The 21,184-nt window shown below is 40.5% G+C and overlaps 1 protein-coding gene across 5 annotated transcripts in view; it reads left to right on the top strand.

The window, feature by feature from the left end:
* Positions 1–21,184, top strand: part of SLC4A1 (solute carrier family 4 member 1 (Diego blood group)) — a 62,875-nt gene that overhangs the window by 23,052 nt on the left and 18,639 nt on the right. For all 5 annotated transcript variants that reach the window (XM_032235019.1, XM_032235018.1, XM_032235022.1 and 2 more), the window contains 5 exons: positions 1,593–1,777; positions 3,056–3,263; positions 5,397–5,615; positions 10,447–10,595; positions 11,620–11,814. In XM_032235019.1, coding sequence (XP_032090910.1) covers positions 1,593–1,777; positions 3,056–3,263; positions 5,397–5,615; positions 10,447–10,595; positions 11,620–11,814 — 956 coding nt within the window. The remainder of the gene's footprint in view (positions 1–1,592; positions 1,778–3,055; positions 3,264–5,396; positions 5,616–10,446; positions 10,596–11,619; positions 11,815–21,184) is intronic.

Genomic DNA, 21,184 nt, shown 5'->3' with positions numbered 1-21,184 from the left:
ATGAAAAATACGGGAAACAAAACTGGATATGCTTTGCATATCTATTATAATCTATTGCATATATTGAAATGCATGCATGTACTTTTATTTTATTTGACCTGCTTTTACTTTTTTATGATAAAATATACTTTAAATACCTCTTAAAAGATATGTTGGGCTTAGGTCCACCATTTGGCTGGTCTGTTTATAATTCTATATATGAAACTTTATAGAGCCACTGAAGTAGGCTTATTTTAATTACTGGTATTTTAAACCCTAATCTTATTTTAATTATTTTAATGCAGTATGAAACACAACCTGATATGATGACATTAGCAGTGATGCAATTATCAGTTTCTTACATTTCAAGCAATTCTAAAGCAGAGTTATATCACAGGTCTCCCTTTCTTTCTCTGGCCAACTTTCAACAACTCCTTGAGCAGCTCAGATAGAGTACCTTAATTCAACCACCACTGCAATTTAATCTATAAAGTTGGGCTCCCAACTTTTTTGTATTTTTGAACATTGTTCAAAAACAATCAAAATCAGCCTTCCCCAAACAGAACTTATAGTTATTTTTTTAACTATCAATCACATTCCCATCATTCTCATCAGAAATTGAAATCTAACACAAAAATGGACACCAAGTTGGGAAATCAGGGCAAGACAGGCTAGGTTCACTTTAAATAGAGATGTACATACATCTGTAGATGTACAACTCATTAGATAATGAAGAATGAGGTACTACTATAAACCAATTCACTCAGTCCTACATAGGAACCAGAATCTATAGAAAGTGATCAATCCACCTAGAGTAAATTGGGAAATGAGAAACAAAGTTGTCCTTACTCCAGGTTTTGGCCTTGGAGGGAAGAGTCTACCATAATTTGAAGATATGAAAAGTGTGTTGACTTGCTTCCAAGATCTCTAGATAGAAAGAGAAAGAATAATACATTTGATTTCAGAACCTACATTCATACATCAGTGTTTTTCAACCTTAACTTCTTAACTCCCTAGCCAGCATGGGGGATTCCGAGAGTTGAAGTCCATAGATCTTAATGCCACCAAGGTTAAGAAATACTAGTTTCTTCAACCACAATGATTAGCAAAGAATTTTTTTTCTCCTCACAGCTATATCTTTCTTCTTGCTTCCTTTCTTTTCTCTTTTAAAGCAGAATGAATTATGTATATATGTATATAACTGAAGTATTAATGTGGGAAATTTTGAAACTGTTAAATTGCCATAGTTTAACATTGCTGCCACACCACCTAATTGTAACACTACTTGTTTCTACACATGTATGCTAATCTTAAAAAGTTTGGGGAATGGGAATCTGCTTGCTGATTCTTGCTTTCTTGTGCATTTGGGCCAAGAAGGAGCCATATTTGTCCTTGGCAGGAACTATGCTTTGCTTCTCTATCTAGTTTATCAAACCCTGATTGCAAACTTTGCTCACTTTGCTGTCTCCCCTTCTCTCCCCTTGTTCCCTCCTCTTCCACCCTTTTGCCTCTGCTTGGATTCCTTTCTTTTTTGCTCGCATTTTCTCTCTTCCTGTTTCTCTTTGTGCCAAAGCCCTTAAACTATATCCCATGCCCATCCATCCTCCCTTCAGGCTGTGCCACCTTCCTGGACCGACCCACTGTGGCCTTTGTACGCTTGAAGGAGGCTGTGGAGCTGGACTCTGTCCTGGAAGTTCCTGTCCCTGTCAGGTTCCTTTTTGTGGTTCTGGGTCCTGATTCCCCCCACATTAACTACCATGAAATCGGAAGAGCCATCTCAACTATGATGTCTGAGAGGGTAAGTTGGTTTTCCTTTATTCATTCAAGGGGCCTGAGGAAATAATGGTAGATCCTGCTTTCAGAAAAGATTAGCAGGTGAGTAGTCAATAGTGAGAAACCCCTGTGAATAAGCTGAGAGTAAGGCTGAAAGTTTCCCCTGGCAGCTTCTGAGATAGAGCAGTTCAGTACGTGCCCACTGTAATTCTGATGTTGAAGAAACAGCTTCCTGACAAGGACGAAAAAGAAATCAAGTAGCACCAGAATCAACGTTTAGAAAACTGGTATGCCAGGTGTGAAGTAAAGAATTAAGACCCTAAAGACTTTCCTCCTGTTCCATCAGCATGAATGCCCAGAACGAGGCTGTATCATTTGCAGGATGGTTATATTGAGTAGAATTTCATACAGTATTAGGCATAGAAAATGAGAGGTCTGGTGAGGTTTCTCCAACCAGCAGGTGGAGCAATAAGGCTTTTAATAAGCTTCCCATCTATTAGCATGAATAGGGGCATCATAATTGCATAGCAATATTTATTCTTTTCTCTCTGCTTGCTGTGATCAATTCAGAATATCAGAACCTCCCACAATTACTGGTCCTGGAAAAGAAATTTCAATGGCTAATTGTTTCCTGAGATGGCAACTTCCATGGATAAAAGTTTCTGGGAAGTGTGTCTTTAGTTCTTGGTTCTCATTAACATGCCATGCAAGATCTAGACATACGGGTCTCAAACTCCATTGCGTCATGTGACATATCATGACATTTTTTGCCTTTGCGGAGCCAGGGTGGGCATGGATCCGGCCCGTAGGCTATCAGTTTGACAAGCTTTCCTGAAATATTAGGCTGACAAAAGTTCCCTATCATTGAAAGCTCTTGGCAAAGCATTTCCAAATATTTGACAATATAAGCAAAATGGGCAGCTTTCAATACAGACATTTTAGGGCATCTGGTTTTAATACCAAAATCATTTTACTTTAGATGTTTGTCTTAGTAAAAACTTGTGGACATTTATTTTTAAGTTTCATTGGTTTTAACGTCTAGAATTGCTTACATTCACTGATTAATTTTAATCTGCTAGAGAGGCGTATTTCAAATAAACCTGATTCAACTCTTCACTGAAATATGTAGTGTTAACAAGTAATTTAAAATGAATTGTTTATAGAAAGTTGGACCTATCTCCTTATCTACCTCCCCAGTAGAGTACTGCTTCAGACAGGGTGGAGAAACAGGCTGTGAAATGAGCCCACCTCATACTTGCCCAGTGCCTCCCTGAGCACTGTTTTATTTTCTTTCTCGGAGTAGGTATTTCGCAATGACTCCTATATGGCAGAAGGAAGACAGGACTTGATAAAGAGTCTGGATGAGTTCCTAGATTGTTGCATTGTCCTCCCACCCTCTGAGATCCAAAATGAAAGACTTCTCAAAATGTTGCTGCCAGTGCAGAAGGATTTCCTAAGGAAGAGGTACCTCCCAGTGGAGAAGAAACTGGAAGAGCCACTAAAAGACCTAGGTATGGTTAGATGTAGCTGTGGTTTAGTGTAGCAGGATAATTTAGCCTAGTGCTACTCAGTCTCAGCAACTTTAAGATGTGTGGTTTTTCAAGTCACAGAATTCTCTAGCCTATTTGTAGGGTCCACACAGCTGAGAGTTGCTGAGGTTGAGAAACACTGATTTAGCTCGCAGTTCTCTGCTTGAGTCAGGCATAGTGAACTCAATATGATTTCTTCTAAGTAGACATTAGTGAGCTTATACTATTAGCTTTTGCAAGAACGACTGAAGGAGTCCATCTTTCAGTTTGCTTATAAGATGGGAACTTGCTGAGAAATTAGTCTGGAAGATGTCCTGTCTCATATTTATGACAAATATGTGAGGATAGCATGATTTTACTTAGTAGTATAAGAAACATGTATAATTGTATCACAAAACCACAGACATTGGCACTGAATCTTGAACTAAGCTTCCTGATTAAGGCCAGGGCCCCATGTAACAAACTTTCCAAAAACGCTTTGCCTTTTTTCCAATGTATTATTTATTTATTTATTTTATTTATGTTCCACCACAATCCCAAAAGGCTCTCTGCAGTTTTGCAAGGTTTTTCTTCCCTCTTTCTTTTTTCTGTCATTAAATGAGTCTTGGCTTTTGGAAACTGCCTGGACAAGTTAATGCAATTCTTTTGCCAACATTTTTCAGAGGTGATAGCCCTTTTTTCTTGCTCAAGAGAGAATGACTGGCCCAAACTCGTACAGTTTTGTGCCTAAGGCAAGACTAGAATTCACACTCCAGGTTTCTAAGTCTGGTCCTTTTACTCACTACTCCAAACCAGCTCTCTTTATTTGAGCACACAGCTACTAAAACATTTGTGGTTAGTTTGAGAACAAGAGCAGCATTTTAAAAACACACAAAATATATACAAACATTTTTAAAAATCCAGGCATTGTCCTAAACAATCCCCATAGCAGGAGCTCCCATTTCAGATGCTTCAAGCCGGCAGTGTGAACCTAAGTACTAGTGGGGGGTAAATTTCAGAGGGTTGGCCTTGCTACACAAAAGCAGTGGTTCCAAACCTCAACCACAGGTTCAATCCTGTGTGTGGAATGCAGTGAAAAAAATTAGATATATAGCGGAACAGAGAGAAAGACTACATTGCCAGCACTCAGAAAATGGCAATTTTTTCTTCTTGTAAATAACTGCACAAAATAATTATGCAAAGCAGAGAAATATACGTACATTATAAATGTTAGTAGGCTTGTTTAAATGAGGATGCAATGGCTGTGGCTAAGATGCTGAGCTTGTCGATCAGAAAGGTCGGCAGTTGAGCAGTTTGAATCTGTAGCGCCGCGTAATGGAGTGAGGTCTCGTTACTTGTCCCAGCTTCTGCCAATCTACAAAGCACGTACAAATGCAAGTACAAAAATAGGAACCACCTTGGTGGGAAAGCAACAGCGTTCCGTGCACCTTCAGCATTTAGTTATGCCAGCCACATGACCACAGTCATCTTTGGACAGCGCTGGCTCTTTGGCTTTGAAACGGAGATGAGCACTGCCCCCTAGAGTCGGGAACGACTAGCACATATGTGCAAGGGGAACCTTTACCTTTTAGGCTTGTTTAATCTTAGCAGCCCTTTTGGTAAAATGCTTTTTTGACTTAATGATGTGGGATAGAAGAGGGATGACCTTTAGATGGCAATGATTATTGCTTCAAAAGGCAGACCAGCCTCACTATCATACCTGTCCTGCTTAGGCAGCCACTGAATTTCTCTCCCAAATACAGCCAACCATAAGGCTGAGGAAAGTTCAGTTACATTCAAATGGTGGCCACAACTGCAGCTTTGCCTCTTTTTATATGTATGTAATGTGTTCAATGCACATTTTTTAAAAAGGATGAGGCTCCAGTCACCTGACTCTGCCTGCCATTTAAATATTGTTGGAAACCTCACCCACCTCACAATTAGACACCATTGTCTCATGGCCTATACAGATAACCCAGCTGGGAGTTTCTCTGATGTTAAAGATCAGTATTACACAGGGCATCCTTCATGATCATGAATGAAATAACTCCAGAGATCTGCAAATAGTCATAAAAAGTGGACTCCCATTCCAAAAGGGCACTCCCTCTGAAAACCTCCCCTTTCCTTCTCATGTAGGGCACAAACTGAAAGACCATGACATCACAGCAGAAGATTCGGATGATTCCTTGCGCCGAACTGGAAAGATTTTTGGGGGGATGGTGAAAGACATAAAACGTCGGTACCCCAAGTATCTCAGTGACATCAAAGATGCTCTGAATCCACAATGCCTGGCTGCAGTCATCTTCATCTACTTTGCAGCCCTTTCTCCTGCCATTACTTTTGGAGGCCTGCTTGGTAAGAGAAATTAGCAGCATCTTGAAATGTAATCACATATCAGGAGGGTGGTATTTTTTAATGCTCTGGAATTAACTTTCTGCCGCGACAGACAGACAACTAATAAGAAGCAACATTTTTCAAACCTGAGTGCTTCAGATGGGTTAGGACTATAATTCCTAGTCAGTATTGCTAGCATAAGCTTTCTAGTAAAATATTATATGCTTATTCATTTATTTTTTTCCAAGTTTGGTAATAGAAATCAAAATTAAAAATAATAAGGATAGAGTTACTAGATATCAGAAGAGACAAAGAAGGATATAGACATTTGGAAAGGAAGAGATATGGAGATGGGGAACAACACACTAACTATTGAACTTTCGTGGTGTCTACAACAAAAATGTATTTAAGGTTATATCTATATGAAATTACTTTCCCCTTCAGCTTCAGAAAAACTAATTTTTCAGTCACAATAATTTTCCAATAAATCTTTTTTTAAGAACATATGCTAGCAATACTTTAGAATCAATGACAATGTGCTTTTTTAAATTCCACCATAGAAATGTATGATGAATCATGTGATACAGTAGTGCTAGATTTGAAGGGGTTGAATTGAAAATGATTGTTGGAATTGCAAAATATATTTAACAACATAGATCTAGGTTATTGAATCTATCAAAGGCAAGGGATGAAAGGAGCAGACAGTTTACAAGGTCACAATACACAACAGTTGTAACGACTAGTATTGTGAGTAGTTGAGTAGTTGGGTAGTTGAGTAGTTGAGTTTATTTATAGGCCGCCCTTTTCCCTGAGGGGACTCAGGGCGGCTAACAACTTGTATGGGAGGGGAAAACATACAATAACATAAAAACACAATGTATAATTAAAATCAAGCAACATTCATTCAACATTTGGGTGGGGGCGGATTATGCTCTTTACCCCCAGGCCTGGCGGGATAGCCAGATCTTGAGGGCTGTGTGGAAGGTCTGAAGGGTGGTGAGGGTACGAATCTCCACGGGGAGATCGTTCCAGAGGGTCGGAGCTGCTACTGAAAAGGCTCTCCTCCGCGTAGTTGCCAGCCGGCACTGGCTGGCAGATGGCACTCGGAGGAGGCCTAATCTGTGAGATCTTATGGGTCGAGAGGAGGTGATTGGCAGGAGGCGGTCTCCCAAGTACGCAGATCCACTACCATGAAGGGCTTTGTAGGTAGTAAGAAGCACCTTGAAGCGCACACGGAGATCAACAGGTAGCCAGTGCAGCTCGCGGAGGATAGGTGTTATGTGGGTGAACCGAGGTGCACCCACAATCACTCGCGCGGCTGCATTCTGGACTAGCTGAAGCCACCGGATGCTCTTCAAGGGCAGCCCCATGTAGAGCACGTTGCAGTATTCCAGCCTAGAGGTCACGAGGGCGCGAGTGACTGTTGTGAGAGCCTCCCGATTCAGGTAGGGTCGCAACTGGCGCACCAGGCGAACCTGGGCAAATGCCCCCCTGGTCACAGCCGACAGGTGGTAATCAAAGGTCAGCTGTGGATCCAGGAGGACTCCCAAGTTGCGAACCCTGTCTGAGGGGTGTAAAATTTGGCCCCCCAGCCTGAGCGATGGAACACTAACCAAATTTTTGGGAGGGAAACACAACAGCCACTCGGTCTTTTCTGGGTTGAGTACAAGCTTGTTAGCCCTCATCCAGTCCCTGACGGCCTCGAGACCCTGGTTCATCACGTCCACCGCTTCATTGAGTTGGCACGGGGCGGACAGATACAGCTGCGTATCGTCCGCATATTGGTGGTATCTTATCCCGTGCCTCCGAATGATCTCGCCCAGCGGTTTCATGTAGATGTTAAATAGTACGGGGGACAGGACCGACCCCTGCGGCACCCCATATGTTAGGGGCCTCATGGTCGATCTCTGTCCCCCGACCAACACCGACTGCGACCTGTCCGAGAGGTAGGAGGAGAACCACTGCAAAACAGTGCCTCCCACCCCCACCTCCCGCAGTCGTCGCAGAACGATACCATGGTCGATGGTATCGAAAGCCGCCAAGAGGTCAAGGAGAACCAAGATGGAGGCGTGGCCTCCATCCCTGGCTCTCCAGAGATCATCGGTCAATGTGACCAAAGCGGTTTCTGTGCTGTAACCAGGTCTGAAGCTGGACTGGAAGGGGTCCAGGTGAAAACAGTCCAATTTTTTTAAAACCAAGATACTCAAAAGCCAGCCAATATTGAATGCTATGCTTATCAAACAGAAGACATGTATTTATTTTACCTGACACTTGGAAGTCCCAAGGAGGTCTTGCCAAAGGCCAACTCATTCATCTTACTAAAATACATACCAGGTTTCTACTATATTATGCTCAAAATAAAAGCAAATAGTAAAAAAACAGTATGGAGAATGGAAATGTCTATTCTGTACCACCATGTATACTGAGAGCATATACACCAAGACAAATTCCTTGTGTGCCCAATCACATTTGGCCCATAAAGAATCAATTCTATTCTATTCTATTCAAAACTTAAAACAATGCAAGAGTGGTGTAATGCTGTAGTTTTCAACCATATAATTTTATTTAATTTTTTTGGGAGAGGGTAAGAGGAAATTTATGTATTGCCGCAATGCTTTCATTTATAAGTTCATTGAACTTATTTATTTATATCCAATTCACCCTCAGTAAACTGTGGGCAGTTTACACAAATTATAATCTAACATCAAAAACAATAAAAAAGCAGTAACCTCCCACAGGACGAGTGGCAACAATCAAGCAAGCCACCAGATGAGATCCACTTTGAGGTTTCCTGTAGGCAAAACCAGATCTTCAGGGCAAAAGAGTGTAAAAGTGGGGGCCAATCTTATCTTCATAGGTAGGGAGCCATCACAACCCTTCTTGGTCCACTAGATGGAATTCTTAGAGGAGAGGGGATCTATAGCATTCTCTGCCTTCCCACTCTGGTGAGTTTGGTAGATGTGACCAGGAAAAAATGGTCCTTCTAATAATCTGGCTAAGTAGGGCTTTGAGGATGATAACTGGTAATTTACATTGGACCCAGAGGCAAATTAGCAGCCAATGCAGCTCCTGAGCACATCTAGGCCTGCACAAATCACGTGGGCCACATTTTGAATCAATTGAAGCTTTCAAATACTTTTCGGGGGCAGCCCCGTGTAGAGTACATTGCAATAGTCAAGATGGGAGGTGTGTCAAGACTAAGGTGTGAATGGGTGTGAGCAGGTATTTGTCAAGGAAAAGGTGCAGTTGATGCACAAAAGCCCTTCTAGTCACAACTATCACCTGTTAACTATCAAGCAAGAGTCTAGAGTCCAGAAGAACCCCCAGATTATGCATTGGGTATGTCTGGGGCAGTGCCACCCCATTCAAGACTAGATATGGCAATTATCCATAGGCCAAAGAATCCCAAACTCAAACCCATTCCATCTTATTAGGGTTCACTTTCAGCCCATTGCTCCCCATCCAGGCCTTAACAACCTACAAGCACTACAAGAGAGAGATCATGTCATTGCTTAACTCACCATGGTCCAAGATATATAGCTGACTGTCATCAGCATATGGACGATCTCACCCAGCAGCTTCATGTAGATATTAAACAGAAGGGAGAATGTATCAAGCACATATATAATGTGTGAACTGCATGTTTAAAAGGGGTAAGGGTTTGTCAGTTCTCCCAGACAAACAAGACACAAAACATGACCTGCTAATACTACTTTATTTTAAGGCTGTGTTAACAGAATCTTGAAAGTCTGAAAGTACAGATCTCTTACTTTCTTTTCACACTGATTAAGGCAGGTCCTTCCTACGTTTCTTTCTCTGACTGTTAAACAACTGCAGGTTTCTCTCCCACTTGTCTGATCATTTCCCAGGCAGCATCTCTTTTCCTTACCCTCAAGATCATCCTCCACATACCATTATAGCAGGAGGAGTATTCACTTACTTTCCCTACTGGTTCACAAATGTGAGCACTCGGCCTTCTGCGCATGAGCTTTGGCTTGAAAATGTGCCTAAATAGGACAGCATAGAGCTGGGGCAGGAGCGGGGTGGGCAGACCCATCCGTGATTTTCACGACCTGTTCGGGAGAACTGGTCTGAATCAGCTGAATACCACCTTTGATTATAGCTTTGAGCACCTGGTCCTACCTGCCATTTGGACATAACCAGTCCTTAATAAATCTAAAGACCTCAACCCCATCACTGGGCACTTCCACACACCTCATTATTTCTACCACTCAAACACTCTTTGCTCTTTCAGAAAAGGCTGCGAATTTCCCCAAGCAGCCATTGCATTAAATCAAGCTCTGCTCTCTCCCACATTAAAAAGGACTGCCAGCCCAGACTTCTCTTCCTTTCTTATTCTTTTCAGCTGCTTCCTAAAGTGTATAACCTGAAAAACAAATAAATTTGAATGATCTGTATGGGCTAGCCTAGTATTTCTCAACCATGGTAACTTTAAGATCTATGAACTTCAACCCCCAGAATTCCCCAACCAGCACAGCTAACTGATTGGGGAATTCTGAGAGTGCAGCACCAACACAGCTGGTTGGAGAATTCTGGGAGTTGAAGTCTATCTCCTTAAAATTGCTAAGGCTGAGAAACACTGGGTTAAAGGTAGATTTCTTCAATGACAGTGGAAAGTAGTTTGAAAAAAGTTTTATGAGGTATTTGTTCAATTTGATTTCATGTCTTACTGGGAAGATTTTGTGATTGAAAAAATAGGCACTCCATTGTGAAAAAGACAGTCACAAATCCTACGCCATCTGAATCTCTGACTCGTGCACAATAGAAAAGCAGGACGAAAGAAGGCCTGGGGTAATCCTATTTTTGCTAATTGTTTCCTGTTTGCTTTCAGCTGAAAAGACAGAACGTCTGATAGGAGTTTCTGAGCTTCTACTCTCTACTGCAGTTCAGAGTGGACTCTTTTGTTTGCTGGGAGCTCAGCCTCTCCTTGTTGTGGGATTCTCCGGCCCCCTTTTGGTCTTTGAAGAAGCTTTTTATGCAGTAAGTGTCCTGCCAAAAATCACTATGACTTGTTGGAAGGGAACCTGACTGTTGCTACAAGGGAGCAACTGGATTTGATTTCCTTAAACTGTAATGTAGTTCAGGGGTCTCCAACCTTGGCAACTTTAAGACTTGTGGACTTCAACTCCCAGAATTCCTCAGCCAGCAAAGGAGGCTGAGGAATTCTGGGAGTTGAAGTCCACAAGTCTTAAATTGATTCCATCAATTCTCATTTTGCAAATAATAGTTTAGTGTGCTGTGAATGCTCAGCAAATAATGGCTTAAGCAACTGTGGCTAAGCAATCCATAGTGGTGGTCATTTGCTTACATTATAATTATATAATGTATATATATATTACATTATATACAATAGACAATTTTGGAAATTATTGAGTAATATTTGGCTATAAGATACGAGATGAAACAGTCTCCTTGTCTATGGATAACGTATCTCCCATTTCTAGGTGCTGGAACGAGTAATAAAGACGTTTTTAGCTGGCGTCTAATTAGGCAGTGTTTCATATAACAAAATTATTCCTACATTATTAGAAACTTTCCAGATCATGCTTGCTCAGTCTTATTTCCCTAGCAATAGAATATTGTGCCTTTTCCAATCTGATAATTTAACACATTAATTTAAACTCCTATAATAATCACTGTGGAATTTAAGTACAGTACATTTGTAGCATTATGAAATGCTATAACAATTAAAATAAACATTTGAAGACAAATTTAGATTACAACTATCTCCCCACAGATATTAAACCTGAAGCTTTATCACTGTGATTATAAGCTTGAAAAAATTAGACAGGTCATTTTTCCACATCCGCATATATGTGTTCAACTTCCCAATTCCCAACTAGCCAAGACAGACATAAGATGTCAACCTGGAAAGGCTGATAGAGGTCAGATATCTGTTTTATTAAAGTGAAAGTGCAAATGATGGGGGAAAAATAGCATTTCAGCTATGTAGTCTTATGAATTTTTCTTTACTTTCCTCATGCCTCATTTTCTATCCATATAGTTTTGTGTGAATAAAAACTATGAATACCTTGTGGGAAGAGTCTGGATTGGCTTTTGGCTGATACTGATAGTGGTAGTGGTGGTGGCTTTTGAGGGCAGCTTCCTGGTGCGTTTCATCTCTCGCTACACTCAGGAGATCTTTTCAATCCTCATCTCCCTCATCTTCATCCTGGAAACTTTCTTCAAACTCATCAAGGTAATGTGATTTATTGTGTTTGTACCTTCTATATTGTTGCATGACAGTTGCTGGTAGTTTTAATTCTTAGAGGGCAACTTTCTCCAAATATGTGTACTCCATTTGGTGAGGACAACCCTCGGAATTTCTATTCATTGGCTATGTGGTTGAAATTTGGGGATATGTCCTAACATATTTTGATGGCATTACAGTAATAAGGCAATAGTGCATCCAAATCTATGACAGGGATATGGACATTTGTCTGCTGAAATATTATCTTTTTCTGATGCACTGATTGAGGTAAGGCTGACTTCAGAGTAAGGCACCAAGTTTTTTTTCTCTTCATTGTGTCATTTATTCCTTGTGCTAGAATGCTGGGCATTATTTTGAAGTAGATTTGGAGTCCTGAGTTCTAAACAGTATGTCCTTGATAAATATTATCTTCTTGTTCTAGAATTATTTAAATTCTCACCAAATTAGAGACATTCTGGCCAAAATTAAAAGAAAGCCCTGGTTACTTTTGCATCCCCTCAACTTCTCCATGCATTTGCTAAATCACATTATGTTATGGCCACACCTGTCACTGTATAGCTTGCATACCAGATTTGTGTATAGCTTGTATATTACATTTCAGGTCACATGTTCTTTTATAGCAACTCTTATGACTTGAGAAGAACATGTGTGTTAGTTGTATAGTTTGCATTTCCAATGTCACATATCCAGGGTATCTTGCTATTCATGTAATGGTCATGGATTGCAAGATGAATAAACGATTAACCTTTTCCACATCTTAGTTTTATTTCCAGGTTTGATTTACTTTTAGGCAAATTTCGAAGCAGTGTGTATTTTAACATACTCAATATTTATTTCTGCTTCTCCTTTTTTAACAACAATTGCCTTCAGTAACTACGCTGTTGCAAACATTTTTAATTAATGCTTCGAATAATAAAGGTGATTTAAAATTATCTGGGTATTTAAAAAGCAGAAGAGTGAGTGTGAGAATTACATAAACCACTAAACTTATAAAAAGGCCAAAGAAAAGTGTGTCTTTTTCATGGCTGTCCCTATCTTATGGGACACCCTCTCCCCAATGATTTGGCAGGCCTTTTAGCCCTTTGGAAGCCTAGCCTTACCCAGGTGCTGGATAAAGTGAGAATGTCTGGAGTTTGTTATGGAGCATACTAAGGGATGCAGAAGCTCTTGTTTTGTTTTGGTTTTATGATTTGCTATTTTGTAGTTTTTATAGTTCTGGGTTTTGTTATTGTTTTTTTGTAAAGTTTTTTATTTTTCATTTTCACAACATATAATCACATGTATACTATTACATAGCCAATATAATATTGTATTATTAAATGTTTACATCAATTCATCTTACCATCAATTCCCCATAAGAAAAAGGAAAAAAAAACAGTTATTGGCTCTTCTGATCTCCATACACTATATTTATGCGTTCACTTTCTTCTCCCTCTCTCATCCTCCTCCCTACCTACTTTCTTCTCTCTGTCCTCTTCCCTTCTCTTCTTCCCTTTCCTCTCTCCTACTCCTCTCTCCCCTTTCCACTCCTCATTTCTCTCCTCCTCTTCCCCCCTCCTACCCTCTCTCCTACCCCTCTTTCCTTTTCAACATAAAATGGAGCTTGCTCAGAAACTGAAATACACCAAGCAAATGAGATGATGAGTGGGACGAAAAGGAAAGAGGGGTAGGAGAGAGGGTAGGAGAGGGTACCCTCTCTCCTACCCCTCTTTCCTTTTCGTCCCACTCATCATCTCATTTGCTTGGTGTATTTCAGTTTCTGAGCAAGCTCCATTTTATGTTGATGGTATTTATAGTTCCTTTTCAATATACATATTTAATTTTAAACATATATTCTTTAAAAAAAAGAAAATTAGAACAAAAAAGTATACATATATAGTCATTGTACCTTAAACCCCCTCCCCAGCCTACTTTTGGTCGAGATGTAGACCTGGTTACAATTCCCTGCTATTCTCATCATTATCTTTATATAATTATAAATCCTTGCCCCCCACCCAATTTGTGATTCTGCCTTTAAGTCTCAATAGTTTTCCATTATAAGTGTATTTCATGTTCCCTCTCCAATTTTTCCATGTCTTGGATTAGATTACCTTTAGTTGTCTATGAGTAGCAAACCTTATTTCATCATCTTAAAAATTTTTTTTAGATTTAGATTTTATTAAGAATTTATATGCCGCCCTTTTCCCTGGAGGGACTCAGGGCGGCTTACAATAGTGAGGGGAAGGGGGTGCAAGACAAGACTTAAAGGAAAAAAAATCGTGAATAAAAGAAAATTATCCATAAGATCCATAAAATTATCCATTATCCATAAAATTCTATGTATATCCATGTTTCATATGCTTAGTTGTCCTTCTGTTGTCGTTTCCAGTCAATTTCCCACTCAGTTTAATTATCATTTATAAAAGTGAATGGCAAACCTCTGCTTTACAACCTCCCCATGTCAGTTTCATATTTATCCATATTCCATATATTTTGGGCTTTGTTTAGTTGTCTTTCCATTGTTATATTCAACCAGTTAAAAACTCCATTTTATTGCCATGTTTTTCACAACCTCCCCACATCAATATCAATATCATATTTATCCATATTCCATATATTTCAACCTTTGCTTAATTATCTTTCCATTATTACATTCAATCAATTAGCAACTTCATTTTATTGTCATATTTAGAAATAAAACCCTTATCTTAGTTTTATATTCTTCCACATAAAAGTTTCTGGTTATCTGATTTTTTCCTAGTAAGTCTTTTGTCCCACTTCTCTGCTCCTGCCCTCTCCCTTCTCTTTGCTTCGGCACATCCACTCTCCTCAACTTTCCCCAGGTTACCACCAAAAGGATGTTTTTTATTTCTCTTTGTTGGGGCAAAACCTTCCTCTTCAATTTCCCTTATGTCACTAACAGCCTCAACCTCTTTTGTCTGCCTTTTGTTTCCCTCCGATTCTACTCCTACATTATCTTGCCCCCCTTGTTCTTTGAATTCAAAGGAGGAATTCAAACAAAGTAAAAATATTGGTTTCTGTTTAAGTTCCAAAACCAAATTTAACATTAATTGTGTGGGTTTGTAACTGCTCTGCTTTCTTTTCTTCTGTTCGAAAGTGCAGACAAAGAAGTTCTGGGGGCATGGGGGGGGGGGGCTTGTGTTACAACTCTCCACCTTCCTTTGTTCTTTTTCTTTTAGAGAAAAAAAAGTCCCGATCTGACCATCAGTATTATTTATGTTCTCAAATTTTCTTTGCCTTTTCCAGATTTAATTTATAGTTGTAGGTTAGTTAAATTCTCTTACCAGGTCTTTTCTCTCTCCTGGTCTCCACCTGTTTCAAACTTATTTTGACGAAAAGGTCAGCATCTTGTCAGCCATGAAGGCTGCCACCCCAACTCCAATTCATAGGCAAATCTCTAATCCGTGAGAGATCTGTTGCTTCTCTTAGGGTCTGATGAGACGCTGCCGTTCTTCGCCCCCACTTCCAGTGGGGGTTCTGATTCAAAAGAATATTTGGAGATGGTTTGTCAGACAGGGTTCATGTGAGACTCTTAGGAGCCCACATCGCCCACTGGAGAACATCCTGTTGAACCTGGGTTTTGTTATTGTTGTGAGCCATCCAGAGCAGTGTTCTTGATGGGTAACCAAACAAATACTTTATGTAAATAAATAACAGCATTATAACAATGCTTTAAGATAAGAGTAACAAAGTATTCTGATAGCAGAGGTAAATAATACATGGTCCAATCGTGGTTTAAAAAGAAGGGGTAAATATTTATTTATTCTTTTGTCAATCTATTAGTCAGCAGGAATTTTGGTCCTTTCATATAATCAGTAAATGGTCTTGAGTAAATAATCAAACCTACTTTCTACATCTGTAAAAATGGAATCAACTATGACAGGATGTCTAAGGGAGAGCAAACAAGCTGCATCTATAAAGTGATGAGTTTGGGATTACAATGGGGTAACCATGTCTATCATAATAAATATTTTATAGTGTACCTGTGATGGTACTTATTTTTCATGATATCCTGCTCAATTTTAGTCCCATTTTACAAATGGAAAAATCAAGATAAAAAGGCTAGGCCTCCCAATTTCCCCCAAAATAAGACCTAACAAGAAAATAGGCCTTATCCTGATTTTTAACATGCTCCTAATATAAACCCTACCCCCAAAATAAGCCCCAGTTAAGGCAGTTAAGGTTATCATCAGCCGGGATATGTGTGGATGTGACCAGCACCAGAGGCAGCAAGGGTGCAGGGGCTGATGGTGTCCAGTAGCAGTTGCAGCCCACCGGCACCTTGGTTGGTGATTCTGGGGCTGTGCAATTTACGCAGTGCAGGTGAGTTGCTTACTTGTCCAATCAGCAAATGGAGGCAGAGACTTGTCCAATCAGCAGATGGAGGCAGAGGTGTGGGGAGAGGCACGTGATCTGGACATACCATATGGGCCGTGGGAAAGCTGGGAGTCGGTGGCCTGAAGCAGGCGGTGGCCTGAAGCAGGCGAGTGGCTGCAGGAGGCTTGTCCTCACATCTTTCAGCTTGCCTGCAGCCTACACAGCACCTTGGAATCGCCTGTTTTCCCTCCTGTGCCTCTGTCTGCTGCCGGTGCTGCTATGTAAAGATGAGCCTCCTACAGCTGGTCTCCCACTCCGGCTCACCAACTCTCTGCTTTCCCGTGGCCCACACAACGTGTCCAACTCACCTGCCTTTCCCCATGCCTCTGTCTCAGTCTGCTACTGCACTTGTGCTGTGCAGGCTATGCAGTCCCAAAGTGCACCGACCAAGATACCAGTAGGCTGTAGCTGCTGCCGGACACTGTCGGCCTCTGTGCGCTCACCACCTCTTTTGCGCATGCTGGGATGTGTGATGCCCAGCAGGTTGATCACCCTGATATTGTGTTTCTCTGACAATAAGCCCTAATGCTTATTTTGGAGCCCTCCGAAAATAAGACCAGGTCTTATTTTCAGGGAAACATGGTATCTGTGGTAACCCATATTTTTGCATGCATGGAAAAATGAAAGGTGTTCTGTTAGCATCAAGCCAATAGAACACATATCTTGATTACAATATGCTATTTTGCCTCAAGTTTTTAAAACTGTTTTGCCATAAACTCCTTCCGCTTAGCCTCACCATTATACAAGATTACTGTTATTAATAGAGCATCGGCTTTTGGAATTTTGTAAAATTCCTTCAGAGATCTGCCTGTCTACTCTTTGCCAAGCCCACTCCCCAGAACAAGCTGGTCCAGGAAGCAACACTGCCAAGATACGGTTTCCATAGAAACTAAGGAGCAGAAAGGATTGGGGGGGGGGAGAAGAACTGGAAGAAGGATGAAATTGCAGGTGGTTTCATTTAGAATTATCCCTACAGAGATTTGATAGTATTGGATGAGATAGCTCAGGACAACTGGACAAGACAAGGCAAAGATTGGAGATGATGAGCTGAAACACCAGGAGAATCAAGAAGCAGAGAAAACATGGATGTCTAACATCTTTAAGCAAAAGATCCAGACATACATTAACCTCCCCATCTCTACCCATATTAATCTTTTCAGACATCAAAAAATATCTTGCAGCACTGTAAAGATTAATTTATTATCATCATGTGATCTAGGAATACCCTGACACTGGGAACACCACAAGAGGGTGCCACTCATCTCCAAAATGAAATCAATTAATAAATGTAATTTGTTGTTTAGTTAAAAGTGGCCCAAATCTTGCAGAACTACTGAATCTTTTAATATCTCTATGTTCTTGAATATGAAACACTTATGTGAAACAGATTTGTTAGCTTTTAAGGCTATGAAAGTGGAGAATGTCCCAGAAGACTGCCACCAGACTGTTGCTATTTTCTGCAGAAGATTAGCATGGTTCCTCCTTTACAACAAAAGTCAGTCTTCTTCAACTTAGTACCCCCCCAGTTGTGTTGATCACAAAGTCCACAACTTCACCTGCATAGCTATTAGGCAGAAATGTAATGGTTGAACAAGTGCTATCATGTTGATATCAAATTTTAGCAACCACCTGGATAGATATTCTTGACAATGATTTGTTTTCAAGTTGCCTTTTTAACTCAGGGCTGATGGAGGGTTGAGGTCTTGGAAGCAGGGGCATCCAAGAAGTAGGGTGAAAATGGTACATAGCTGCCACCAGATCCAAGTTTTATTGCATTCCAGTCTGTGCAATACGAGTTTCATAATAAAAGAGAATAGGACTTTAATCACACCTGCCATTTTGAGACTGTTTTATACACACACACACACAGAGAGAGAGAGAGAGAGAGAGAGCTGACAGCTGACCTAAATAGTAAATGGATATAGTTTATCAGCCAATTCAATCTTCATTTTAATATATTTTTAAAAATCTGGTGGCAGGGTAGCGTGTTTTGCCATCTTCCTTCTTTCTTTCACTGCTTTGTCTTCTGAGGAACCCTCATATATAGGAAAATTACATATGAGTTACCCAGTGATAAGATGCTGCCATCTTTGGTTTCTAGAGTGGCTTTCTTTAGCCTGATATTCTCCTCCACTTGTCTCTTCTTGTGTTGGGACTATTACTCTCCAAACTGCTACTCAGTTTGATAGATCAAAGACAGCAGGGTTAATCAGCCTCAAAGGCTGCATTCCACCACAATCACAGAACAAGCCAAGCATTCAGATAGCAAAGCCCAAGTAACATCCTTCTGGTCTCAGGGAATAAGTGCAAAACCAATTCAGTCCTGTAAGAATAAATGCCTGAATAAATAGTTTGCTCGTCCTACTGGAGAAGATGAAAAACATGTTTTCATCTTTTTCAGATGGATAAAAAGTTAATACTGATCACCAACAAATATGAGGAGACCCAACATATATTCTTTGCTAAGTCTTATGGACAACATACATTGAAGTACAGAACAGCCAACCATACTAAGCCTGACATACTATACAATTTCACCTCACATAATTAGGGTATGTTCTGTATCTAGAAAATTAGATTCAATAAAACATGTTTGCATTAATCATGGATATGTAGATTATGTAGAAAACTACCAAACTCTTACAGCCATCTTAAAGTAGAGCTACTTCATGTCTCATTTGCCCCACATGAGGCAAATACAGGGTTGCCTAAAGATTTGAAGACCACTATTGCACCTGCAGCTGAGATCCGTCATTTTACTATCAGAGCCCAAAATCTTAACCAATCAATCAGAATAGAGCTGAAAGAGACCTTGGAAATATTATAATCCAACTCCCTGCTCAAGCAAGAGACCCTATACCAGTGATGGGTAAGCTTTTTGTTGCTGGGTGCCAAAAATGCGAGCTCAAGCATGTGATAGTGCACACACGTGCCTGCACCCGTAATGCAAAGTCCCCCCCCCCCGGCCCTCAGAAGTAGGAAACGGAGACTTTCCTGAAGCTTCGGGAGAGCAAAAATGGCCTCCCTTGGCTCTCCAGAAGACCAAAAATCTACTGGCCGGCACATACATGCTCACTGGAGCTGACAGCTTGTGTGCCGGCAGATATGGCTCCGCATGCAACCTGTGGCACATGTGCCATAGGTTCGCCATCATGGCCCTATACCATTTCAGACAAGTGGCAGTCCAGGCTTTTCTTTAAAACCTTCATTGATGAAGCCCCTACAAATTCTGAAGGCAAACTCTTCCACTGGTTAATTGTCCTCACTGTTAGAAAGTTTCTCCTTAATTCCAGGTTTTGTTTCTCTCCTTGATGAATTTTATTCATTGTTTCTTGTCTTGCCTTCCGGTGCTTTGAAATATAAGTTGCGGCCCTCCTCTTCTTGATGACAGCTCCTCAAATGCTGGAATACTACTATCATGTCCTTTTCTCCAGAGTTCTCCAGACTAGTCCTTTTCTCCAGACTGGCCATACCCAAATCTTGCAATCGTTCTTCATATATTTTGGTCTTCAGGCCTTTAATCATGTTAGTTGCTCTTCTTTGCATTTTTTCAAAGTCTCAACATCTTTTTTATAATTTGGTGAGCAAAACTGGATGAAGTATTGCAGGTATGGCCTTACTAAGGATTTATAAAGTGGTAGTAATACGTCACGTGATTTTGATTCTATGTCTCTGTTTACACAATCAAGGATTGTATTAACTTCTTTGGCTGCTGCCACACACTGCAGGTTCATATTTAAGTGATTGGCCACTAGGATTCCAAGATCCCTCTCACAGTTATTGTTTTTGAGCCAAGTTTCACCTACTCTGCACTTGTGCCTTTAGTTTTTCCTGCCTAGGTGTAAAACCTTGCTTTTCTCCAAATTACATTTCATGTTGTTGGAAAGGGGCCATTATTCAAGATCTATTTGGATCCTGAGCATGTTTTCTAGGGTGTTGGCTATTCTTGCCAACTTAGTGTCATCTGCAAATTTGATGAGTTCCCCTTCTATTCCCTCATCCAAGTCATTCATGAAGATATCTCTATGTAATTGAATCAAATAATGTCTCACATCAAGGATTCATGGCACTTTCCCCATAAAATCCGAAAAACATACATGCAAATAGTGAAATACAGAGATGCTGGGAAATCTTCAATGGCCAAGTTGATCAGCATGGAACAGACTGCTCTCCCCCCCCCCCGCCCCAGTAGTGGGTTGATAACCAGTTTACTACTGGTTCACTTGTGCCCACATTCTCATGCACTCTCACGCATGCAACGCTTCATGCATGTGCAGAAGTATCCAGACAGGTGGGCGTAGCCTCCCGTCGCCACTTCGGCCAAACCGGGCTGAACCAGCAGCAACCCACCTTGCTCCCCACCCATGGTTAATGTTATAAGGAAATCAGCAGTCTGTATCAGGGTTGCTAACAAAATGTGGAAGCTTTTCTGCTTCGCTGTCTTTTGCAATGAACCTGTGACACTACTGGGAGCAATACCATCTGCTACTTGCTGGCTAGAGGGGGAACAGATTATTGTTGCCTATTGTTGCAGTAGCAGAAACAGTAAACCATCTTTCTGCAGTAAACAAATTTAGAAGGGTGAACTTTCAGGCAGTCATTCTCTCAGGCAATCTATCTTTCAGGGTTGATGTTATGAGATAAATTAGAGGAAAAAGACCTATGTATGCCATCAATAGTTCCTGAAAGAAAGTTAGAATATAAATTGCAAACAAATAATACAGAAAGTGTGAAATGTAAATGGGTACAAACAAGTAAATCCCCCAAATTCAGCAATCGCTGAAGCTTTCAACTTTCTCATCTAATCCAGCCATTCTTCCATATTGTTATAGTTATAAGTCAGAATCATTGGTTTATTTGGTCTGATTATCTATTTTCTCTTTCTGAGTCCCAGGAGGTCAGCTCAATGTCTATGAAAAGGCCTGGTCCTTTTTTCTGACAAATTACTTAATCTTGGAAAAAAAGTTTTAAAAAAGGAGTA

This window comes from Thamnophis elegans, chromosome Z (assembly GCF_009769535.1).
Source record: "Thamnophis elegans isolate rThaEle1 chromosome Z, rThaEle1.pri, whole genome shotgun sequence".
Lineage (NCBI taxonomy): Eukaryota > Metazoa > Chordata > Lepidosauria > Squamata > Colubridae > Thamnophis > Thamnophis elegans.
Note: the sequence above shows the minus strand (reverse complement) of the source record. Positions and strands in the feature narration are given on the sequence as shown.